Source organism: Dreissena polymorpha, chromosome 4 (genome assembly GCF_020536995.1).
Source record: "Dreissena polymorpha isolate Duluth1 chromosome 4, UMN_Dpol_1.0, whole genome shotgun sequence".
Lineage (NCBI taxonomy): Eukaryota > Metazoa > Mollusca > Bivalvia > Myida > Dreissenidae > Dreissena > Dreissena polymorpha.
In genome coordinates this window covers 59,378,153-59,389,492 of record NC_068358.1, presented here as the reverse complement: position 1 = coordinate 59,389,492, position 11,340 = coordinate 59,378,153, and the positions used below count along the sequence as shown (strand labels likewise).

General features: G+C 33.5%; 1 protein-coding gene across 1 annotated transcript in view; it reads right to left on the bottom strand.

Moving 5' to 3' along the window:
* Positions 1-3,776: 3,776 nt before the first annotated feature.
* The window catches only part of LOC127878458 (CD109 antigen-like), a 32,045-nt gene continuing 24,481 nt past the window's right edge, over positions 3,777-11,340 (bottom strand). Inside the window, exons 22-35 of the mRNA XM_052424983.1 lie at positions 11,128-11,265; positions 10,718-10,859; positions 10,103-10,285; positions 9,686-9,767; positions 8,868-9,105; positions 8,525-8,714; positions 6,789-6,949; positions 6,335-6,499; positions 6,113-6,175; positions 5,584-5,693; positions 5,115-5,265; positions 4,778-4,880; positions 4,175-4,275; positions 3,777-3,875 (exon numbers count right to left, since the gene is read on the bottom strand). Coding sequence (XP_052280943.1) covers positions 3,855-3,875; positions 4,175-4,275; positions 4,778-4,880; positions 5,115-5,265; positions 5,584-5,693; positions 6,113-6,175; positions 6,335-6,499; positions 6,789-6,949; positions 8,525-8,714; positions 8,868-9,105; positions 9,686-9,767; positions 10,103-10,285; positions 10,718-10,859; positions 11,128-11,265 — 1,848 coding nt within the window. The 3' untranslated portion in view covers positions 3,777-3,854. The remainder of the gene's footprint in view (positions 3,876-4,174; positions 4,276-4,777; positions 4,881-5,114; positions 5,266-5,583; positions 5,694-6,112; positions 6,176-6,334; positions 6,500-6,788; positions 6,950-8,524; positions 8,715-8,867; positions 9,106-9,685; positions 9,768-10,102; positions 10,286-10,717; positions 10,860-11,127; positions 11,266-11,340) is intronic.

Below are 11,340 nucleotides of genomic sequence, written 5' to 3'. Positions count from 1 at the left end.
AATTGAATATTTTGCATTGAGCTAACCTCTAGAATAGAAAAGCTTCTATTTCTACACAGGGGTTTTTCCTATCGAATTATAACAGTTAAACGATTCAAAATTAGCTGTGAGGTGAGGCCTAACAAAAAATATTTGTTTGTTTCCACTGACATGGCCTCAAAATTAGGGTAGGCAGGTTGGCAAATAATTTTATTTTAAAAAATTTTTTTTTTAGAAATTGTCGTACATGTTTGCATCTTCTTCTCATTTTTGTGTACAACTGTATGCACAATAAATTGGATGATTTATGTAATGTTATATGGCTTTATTTAAATGCTTTAATGAAATAAAAACTTGCTGTTCATTAATTTTGCATTTGTTGCTTTCCTTATTTCCGAGTTTAATTTTGACTTCTGCACGGCTTTAATAGTCCATTTTATAGACCAATAAAAGGCATAACTAAAGTCGTAGTAAGCTTGACCCTCAGCGTCTTTAGAGATTTAGTGTTGTTATACATTCTGTTCCTTTTGGATCATGGACTATATACTATATTATTTATAATTTATAATATATTAAATAGCCCAAAGCCATGCTAGGGGGACCGCGAGTGGTGTTGCATGTAACATTATCACCATGAACAGACCCAATCAACTGGATGTGCTATTATATTTCTTGGATGCAGTTTATGCTTCCAAAGGACCACATTTTCAGATTATATTATGTACTGGTGTCGTGGGGTCTATCTACTATGGCTAGCGCTGTCCCAAAATTTCTTTGAGCCAACCAGGTTTTTGTTTTTCGATGCGCGAAAACTGGTTTTGAAATAATCATATATACATTTACTATCAACTTGTTTATATTTCTTTTAATGACATAAAGGGGCATATCACATATCATAATGTTACATACATTTTTCAATATAGAAATAATTAGTATGGTACTTGTCAAAGTACAAACATAAGTTATTTTATAAATGTACATTTAATAAGGGTGTCGATTTTCCAAATTTGGAATCCTGAAAATTAGGCCGGGGTCTGGAACCGCAGCCGCAGGAATCCAATCGGGATAAAGGCAGATCCCCCACCCAATCCAGAGCCCTTACTAATTGTTCTTTTTGACAGTCTTTCCAATTGTATTTTTAGGTAAATACAATTAAAATATTATAACCACACCGTCCGTATCCACCGCAATGTGGATTCGTCATTCTTTTTCTTCTATAAAGAACTTCGAAAATAAATTATAATCGACGAAATATAATGTTATCCTAAAACGACAGTCCGAAAAATTGTACGCGTTTGCCACATTAGATAAAATGTGCAAATCGTTTGACTGCAGACATTGCAAAACCTAGCAAATATACCATTTGGTTGCACATATTGCTTTACCAATAGCATTTTTTGTGGGTAAAAAACAACTTAATTATCCACTTTTAATTCAAACGATAATCGGCAAAAAGGTGTAACATCGTCGAAATAGAACCTAATTAATTTAATTATCATCCGTTAATTCAGATCGATAGTCGGGAGAAAGGTGTTAAGTATTCAGCTTAGAAATAATTATTTATTGGTACGTCTCTTTTGATTTGTTAATCTTTAAATACGACGTTTGCATCGGCCGCTATATTGTTGGCAGACGACAAGATCAACTGACTGTGTATTCCAAAAGTACAGTGTCTGCGCATGAATGACCCAATATTATGTGTGAGCAAACTTATTGCTGATTGGCCAGCTACCACGTGCGCTACAATAACAATAAAAATGATAGTTAACGTAGACAAGTTTATTGAGCGTCGCCGAAAAATACGCGGTCCGATGTTTTTCGAATTTTGGGCTAAAAAGATTAGGACCGGCGGCAAAAAAAAAATAGGTAAGGTCGGGCCACCGGAAACAATCAATTATTTGTGTTACGCCCTGATACAAGAGATAAAACAATTCTTCAAAATAAATATGTGGAAGTTGCAGCCATTTCGAAAAACAATACAAAAGCCAACCAATCGTCGATTTGGTGGTAATACAGTTCATGTATTATGTTGGTTTTCCGATAAATGGTTATTATTAGTGTTTGTGTCATTAGGATTCCCGTATTGCGCAATTAGCATTCACTTTTGAAGGTATCGGTATCAATAGATACAGAGAAGGGTGTTGAATTGCTTACACATAATAAATAACGTTTTGTAGATTTTCTACTTTAAGTTTTTGTCAGCGATAGCATTTCAAGTGGAGTGAATCTTCGTGCGTATCTTAGTTAGTTCCGTGCGAATCAATCGTTCTTGAGTAAAAACGTTATTAAACATACTGAAACATGTTTCCAATTACATAAACGTAATAAAACGATCATTAACTGGTGTTTAAATATATTGTATTGACAAGTATCAAATGGACTACACACTTAATACATTATTTTACGAGGTTTGTGGGAACTTTGTAATATAATCATGATAAACAACATGATAAAATTATCAAGACTAGCCTTATTTGCCCATTTGTCAAGATCTCACGATACTGAGCTTTTGTCCGAAGTAGTGTTTCATCCTGCTACTATTGAGTACATTATACAGATAAAATGGTGACCGTATAATTAAGTTGATATCCGGGTGTAGATCATGAGACTGCGATATCCAGTCAATGTGTATTCCTTCTCGCCAGCTAACCACGGTATCATTTGATCCCTGAACGGTATTTGACATTAGTCATTAAAACCTCTGAATGCATTTAAAGCAGCGGTATTTACAATCAGATAAATTTTTGTAAACCAGTTGAAAAATAAAAATGGTCCGACAAGTCGTGGCGATTTCGAAAACAATGGTTTTTTGGGGGAAACGGAAACATTTAGGGCCACATTAAGTACACTCAAATTGAAAACACTTCCGGCTGTTCAAGAATTTTGGGGGAAAAACAGTGGAAAACTGTGGAAAGACGTTAGCATCCTCAGTAAATTTAAAGGCTCGCCCAATTTCCGATTCCTTAGCTGCACCAGATAACCCGTAGTTTCTCTTTTTCAACATCAACCTTTTATTCTCTATATTCATAATCGCATGACTGTCCTGAAAAAGCTATACAATTGATAAATATCGGACCTTTCTACTCAAATTTTCTTTATACATTTTAGATTTTAAACATGTTTACTTCCAACAAAAAAAAGAAAAGTAAATAACAATTTTTCTTTCTTTCAGAACATCCTTAATCAAGATTATTATTACATAAGCCTGAGATATATGCATGAAGTTAGATTATTATTATGATTATTTTGTAGTAAACGTGAATATAACTGCATTATTGATAATGTTTTCTTAAGCTTTGGCTAGTGCAAAAATGAAATAGCGCAAGTGAAATTGTACAACTTATATGTTTCGAATATGTAGTTACACATTATAGGGACGAGTTTTAAAATGTCAACGTGACAAGTCTTGAAGACAAATCTTAAAGGTATCATTACGGTCGTATTAATGTTTATTGTGTGCGTCAACTTAACTGGGTAAAGGTAAGCCGCTTGCTGCCGTCAAACATATGGCACAGGAGATAAATAAAAAAACATCCATTTTCAAAAACCTGCGTATGGCAATGTGGAGCATTTACAAAACATTAACTTCACGAATAGTCAGTATGTATATATGCAATTTATTATACTCTTTACGATTTTCGGCTCATAACAAACTGTTGCTAATAATTAAGAAATTGAATGTCGATCAAGGGTATATAGTTGTCTAAAATGATACGTATATGCACGTTTTAAAGTCCATTAAATTGTCAATTCCAGATCAGATTAAAAATTTAAAATAACAGTTTAAATAACAATCCTTCTTTAGACATTTTTTATTGAACTTGAGGCATTTAAGTACATCATCAGACATAAACCCCAAAACTGATATACTGCATTTATGCGGCGACTCCACAGTCCTGGAAAAAGATAAACAATCGATATAAAATCGTGCTTCTCCAAGAATGTACGTATATGAAAAACTTATTATGAGAATTTTTTATGCCAAATTAATGGAAATATGTTTGGATTTAAATTAGATTTTTTTTAACATTATGAATGTGTATTGACTTATTAAATTCATTTGATATTACAAATAATCACACGTGAAATGTTTCATGCGCAAATGAATTTTCTAAAATATACAACATTTGCAATCAACATCGTCTTTTGAATTTTCGTTTTTGAATTGAATATAATGTTAAATAGTTTGCTTAACCGTTAGTGGAACCATATCTTGGTCACAGCATTCTGGACATACGCTGCACAGCCCGGCACCTTGCATGTTCTTGGGTAGATACTGCTTTATGGCAACTGTATCTGAAAAGTTACATTTGTTTATAGATGTGTTCAATGTTCGCATTAGATGTATCTTTCCGACTTGAACGTTGGGTATACCTAAATAGTTGAAGAAGTCTACATTTGCTCTATGTTTTGATTACGAAATAAAATCTTGAATAAATTATTGTAGATACTGTCGTGAACCTCATCTGACACTCACTTTTTTAATATATTGCAAAAATCCACACTTGTGATAAACTACAACGATAATTAAAATTTAGAACTCTTTTGAGAAAAAATCTAGTGAGTCGACAATTCAGAAATACACGGACAAGTATATGTGTATCTCACTCAACAAATATGTATCAAACAATGTTTACGATTATATTTGTTTTCGATTTGGTAAACCATTCGGAAACTAAGAAAATAAATTTCTGGAAGGACATGCATAGTAAAATAGATTGATTAATCTGTGCACGTTTGAAAGGCATACCCATAAGCACGTGCCATATTACCATAGCATATCACAGACTGTACTTACCAAGATCACTGAGAGAGTAGACTACACAAGTAGCGGGTCGAACACCCACCACAACAGAAACACGACTCACTGGAACGTCCACGCAAACTGCTGTCTTTGTCACCTTATAAGTAAAAAAATGGAAAACACAGTGATCCTGCACATTATGGTTCGAAAATATTTTGTTACACAGAATTACAAAGGTATGAATATTGAATTTATAATGTTGTACAAAAAGTGCTTTACATGCGAAACAACGAAAACAAAATCATCGATGTGTTGATTGTTTGCCATTTATATTCAGACCAATAGGAAAATAACTGCTTGATGATTATTCTTATGATTTATGTCAACATACCCCAGTAAAATAAAGAATAAGTCTGCCTTTGACGAATTGCTTTTTCTTAAGAAGGTCTGGAACATCGACTTTTTCCATTTCTGGCTCGAAGCCAGATATCATGCCGATTTCATAGATGACCGTAGTGTTAGCATGTATAAACACATTGGATCTATAACACCAGAAAGTGGTAGTCATATTTACATATTTGTTATTTACATTTATAATAGTTGAAGATATTCGTGTTCTTTAACAGCATTCTTATCTGTCAGATATGTTGTTAAAGAGTTCTATTGTTATCAAATGAAAAGTTGTGTTTTGCTCAATGTTACCTGTAACAAAAAAACGAATCACGACTCATACTTATTAATAGTTGAGATCGTATCTGGTTGATGATCTTTGATCAGGAGTTTGTTTGACGTGCCTCGTTTGTTCGTAAGTTATCATATATTAATTTGTATCGTTTACAAAGTGTTCATATGTAACTTACGACGCGCACATATTCAAGGTAAAGCTCCTCGTAGTTTCGTTGCGTGTTGTAAGCTCAATAACAAATGATGGGGCGCGTTCGTCTCCTTTCAAATTGTAGAATTGTATGATCTAAAAACAATTTTCGTAGAAATCATAAATGTGCAGTGAAAGAAAACATGTATGTATATTATTACTATTATTTTAACCATACTGCGTTTTAAATAAATATCACATGCACGTTAGATACCTTTTTAAAAATAAAATTTATTTATTAGTAATGGCAGACATGTAAATTTAAACTCAACATAACATTGTTTATATATTAAATTTTATAAAAGAGTGATTGTTCACGAATATTTATGGTAGATGTTGCATAATATAAGGGCTGCTCTTTAAAGTTAGTTCGACCTGATGCCAACACACGATACCCGGCTTCATTCAATTACTGAAGTTTTAAGAACAAAAAGTATGATGGCAGTTTTGTCCTGAACTAGCTTTAACGGCAATTTCATAACTATATTATGCACATACTTATCATCAAAACTTACGTCAACAAGGGCAAGACCCGACCCATTTGCCTGGATGATAATTTCATCGACCGCACTTGGAATCTATGAGGCAAAAAGCATGAGGTTTAATTGTTGCCTCTTTGAAGCATTTCATGATATCGCGTATTATATAGATAATTTAACCTTTTTCACTTTAGAAATAGATAATTCATTCAAAATATGCATCAAGCACCGCCTGATTATTAAATAAACACTACGTACGTTAACAAATTGCAGAACATCGTGGTTTGCAGAATTTAGAGTCAGCGTCGATTCCACTTTCTCTACTCCGCCTGTCTTGCTTTTGATGGCCAACGTCAGGTCAACAACCTTCGAGTAGATAAGTCTGGCAAACTCCGTCAGGGCGTGAAGGCCAACAATCGTGTCCTTTAAACCATTATATAATATTCATTTAAATACAGCAAAACACGTACAATAAACTTTTGTAATGTAACATGATATGCAAGTTCTATCCGTATTTTATTCGTATATCATTTTTCTTGGCACCACGAAAATAAAAGTTTACAGTCCATCTTGAACCGCAACTCGCTTTTCAATTAAATGCGTTGTTCTTCTAGATTGTTCCAATTAACATCACAACTATTATCTTAAATTCATTTTTGAAATATAACTTACAATGTATACGGTATTTAAAAAAGATCAATGTGCAAAAAACCTGTACAGAAAATCCACCAAAGGCATTACGCTGCAGCACAAGCCACTTAAGAATAAGAAGGCCGTTGACTCTGTCATCCTTGACGCTGTACGTTAACAGTGCATAGGCGGTAGTTTCGATATCCAACGTGTTAGAGGGCGTCTTCCAATGTTTGCTGTTGCCTATAATATATTTTAGGCAGTATTGTTTCATGCAGGCCCGTAGGCAGGGTCTTTAAAAGGGGTGTGCGAATTTTCCTAGAAAATTTTGAAAATGAAACGTAAAATCCTGCATTCTGGTGACTTCTTATCTGTATTTAGAGACTGAAGATATAGAGCATTTTTATATGAAATTTCAATTTCATGGACCATACTCAGTGATTGATGGACATGAATATGATATAACATACATGAATTCCCCACTACCGTTTTTCAATAACCACCTTGTTCGATCAGTCACGGAAATACACTATTTTATACGGTGTTTAACACGACACTAGCATGCGCGCACACTCTTTGTTTACATATGCAACAACAAATTTATAGAATGTTAAATCAACAATAAAAACAGTACAAAATATCATGATTTATTGGAATCTTTTAATCTTGATAAAATTGGTGTATTTCACCATTCCAAAATTTTACCATTCTTAAATCAAGCAAATTAAACGGAAATATTTGACTCTTTTTTCAAAACAATTGTTTGTCTGCTACTATGGATAGTACCAGAGACCTAGCATTGCTCTAAACGTGCTAATAGTGCATTGTGCAACAACCACTGATTAACAAAACTTTGTCTTCTCTAATCTGCATCAATACTAAACAGAAATCAAACTGGTATAACTGGTTACTTTTATTTTTTTTAACTATTTTTAACCAATTACTTATCTATTTCAAAACAAATATTAACATATAACAAATAAGGCTTCACAAGACACGATAACCACAAACTGCTGGCCCTATTGCCTCAAAGTCCTTAACAAAAAGATGGACTTATTTGCCCATTATGCTCAAGATCCGTCACAGTTAATGAACATTAAACGTTAACGTCCACCTTAGCATATGTTATAACGTTTTAAATTCATTTTAACAACTGTTTAAGAGTAGGACATATTTTCAAGTTTCAAATTTGACATAATAAAACAATTATTTTTATGGTGACCTGTCGGTAGCCTATTGAATTCTACATTATTGTAACGCTTAAATACGAAGACTCACTGCATTCCGGGGAAAAGAGAAAAAAAAACGTTTTTGTGTCAAATCATAATGGCTGCAACTTATAGTACAATTTTTACTCGTCAAAAAATATTGGGTGCGAACGCACCCAACGCTCCCCCCCTGGCTACGGGTATGTCATGAAACGTGCAAAACACTGTAAAAACGTGGTAAAACACGTAAACGTCCTCAAAAGTTTGTTTTCGCGCGAAGTATGTATAATGATGAAGTTTTGAGAGTTGTTGTCGTGAAAACTCCTTTTCTGAACTGACTTTTTAAAAAAGACATGCGCATTTGTCATGTTTTGCCGGCGTAATACCTGTGTAAATGTTAGTTTTATTCGCAGAGATTCATCATACGGGTCATTTTCCTACACAGTATACATATCTAGGGTATGAACTTACATAGTTACAGCATCTAATTCATAGAATACGTCATTATTTGTATTCCTCTTTAATAATATAGTTTGAGGACTGTTTTTGTGTTTCTTTAGCCCCAAATTGCGTTATTGTCCATTTAAATGGTATTCACGCGTTCAATTACCTTCAACAACCTTATTAGGACTGGACTCAAGCTGTTCTAGAATTGTGTCCGCTGCATTTTGATTGTTTTTTACGAGCGAATAAGCACAAATAGCCCTTTCATAGTCCTCTTTTAATTTTGGAATTTGTTCGATCAGCTGAGTGGTCGTCTTCGTTATCGTTTTAGTTATGTTGTCGCTGACTGCTTGATCCTAAAAGAGAAAATAAATTCTTCGAAAATTAGAATTATTTCCTCGAGTTTTAAAATCAATACATATGGTTTGCCATACAAGCATGCGTTTAATATATGTTTTTAGTATGGGGCACTTGGTTATTCAATTTACTCTTATTAATATTTCACATACCTTTATTAGACGTGACGCTTTCAGTTCGTTAAGTGTGATCAAGTAAAAGGCACTGAATGCATTTTTGCTTGAATTTGAGCCACCGTTCATACCAGGGTGGGAAATAGTCGAAGGATCGGCAATGGATGGGTCTTCATTTAGAAGAAAGTTAACAGCACGCTGTATGACATTTGAGTCTATCGTGGTTATATTGAGTTGTTCAGCATGAGCGAGTACTCTTAGCACAAATATTGTCAGCCTGAAATAACAAAATATACATCAAATCATAATACACACACCCTTGCTTACCAACTTCCAAAGAAGAAGAAGACATGTGCACTTGTATCTGAACAATCATATTTTTGTTAACTACCGTCAGCCTATTTGAAATACTTTAATTTTTGTTTTGATTTTTTTTTAAAGTGCGTTCAAAGTAACAAAACCAGTATAATGCTATACAAATAAATTGAAATAAAGATATAAATCGTATTAAAGAACAAAATTTACTCAAACAAAGGGAACTGAAATACACGCGTTGCAGCTAAAATTCCACCTCACGCTTTAAAGTTGGGTCTATTAAATGTATCCGCAGAATGTAATTTACAAATGTTTATACATACATGTCTATGCAACAAGGCTTTTCAGAAATGAAATAGCAGAAATATCGCTATGAGTTCAATTTTTTTCGCCGATATATCGAACAGCTTAAGTCAAACCATTATAACCAACAGATATTTACCAAATATGAAGGTTGTTACCCATTAACTTTCTTCAGCGTATTACAAATATTTTTAAATTATTGACTGTTTGAAATCTTAATTTTCAATTAAACTACATACCAAGCATCACCAACTTTGTCAGCATTTCCAAAGTCACTAAAAGATCCATCCGTTCGCTGATATATCAACAAACGTTGATAACCTTGGTAAAAAATGTGTATTCTCGATGATAATGCATTGTACTGTCCCTGTGTAACCGACTATTGGGACCATATCAAATTCTTGAACCGCCAATATCAAATAATGATGTAATGTAAATGATGATAATGTACAACTATATTTATTGCAAAATTATTGTAACAGAAATTTGGAAACAAGAATCTGTGTTTGAAACGTGAAATCGAACAATAAAAATAACACAAACTATCGAGTGCAAATGTACATGATTTATTCTAGTCATGTATTCAAATCAACCAACTTAGATTTTCCCTTTCCTGAAACCAAAATAATACTTATAAATAAAGTCGAAAAGCGAACCTGTTTGTAAAATAGTCCGGATTTTATTTTGCAGATCAATATTGCCATCAAACCTCCCAGTTTCTTTCAGGTAGGCAGCCGCATAAACTGCAGGAGCAAAGAGGATAAGTGTCGCCTCTCCTGTACCAGTGGGCAGCTGTATTAGGTTATCTATATTGGCAAGCGATGGACCGAATAGATCTCCTGTTGATGATACCATTACAAATCACTTATGTTGAAAACACACACAATAGTTTTCAACAAAAATAGTTATTTATACAATTATTTACATATTGCTTATTTTAAGTTATTTAGTATAAACCAAACATTTTATCAATTAAAGGTTCTTTATTATAGTAATCCAGCTGCTTGCCTCTTGAAATATGTTCAGAAATTTGTATTTGTAAACTAAACGTATTGTTGACACTAGTAAAGCTAGTGAAATTTATGGATTATTTAAAGCAACTGAATTCGAAGAGAAACGTGCTGCAAACAAGTTAAAGCTGCTGGCGATATTATTCCAGCTTTCTTACTGCATCAATTGTATTACTTATTGACGCGTAACAACTGTTATTCTTGATGATATTCAGACATTTTCCACACAATAGCACAGTATTATTTAATATTTTGCCCTACCAATAACTGTTATCTGTATCTTCTCAGAACCGGACACAAGTCCAGCACTAGGGAACGATATATTTCGTGATTCCGTAACTGATCCAGATGTCTGTAGACTTACAAGAACAGGTTGATTCTTTTCTCTTTGTACGCCCTCTGCCTTAAAATATTAATTGGTTAAATAAACAAAATGCAATATGTTGAATATACAATTAATTATGGAAAACATTGTTGTTTCTTTGAGGAATTGTAACAATAATATCATAAGTGGAACCCCTCTAGACGATAATGACAACCCTGTTTTATGTTCATGTTTGTATACAGACATCGACTAAAACGTCACTCCAACGTTCTAAAAGTATATGTTCAGACCTCTAGATCGTCACGTTATCATTGAAACAAATATTGTTTTGTGGAATGCCTACAACCTTCACTGGAAGCTGACGAACCACTTCATCAAATATATTCACGGGTGGACCGATGTCTGCTCGAACGTTCACGTCAATTGTACCTATGGTCTTAGGTCGTATGAAGAAGTAGACTGTAGTCACACCACCTTGAGTCGTCTTAAAAAAATAAAAAAAATAAAGGTACGATCATTATAAAAGGTTATTGCATTTATTAATTGCACGTTTTGCTCT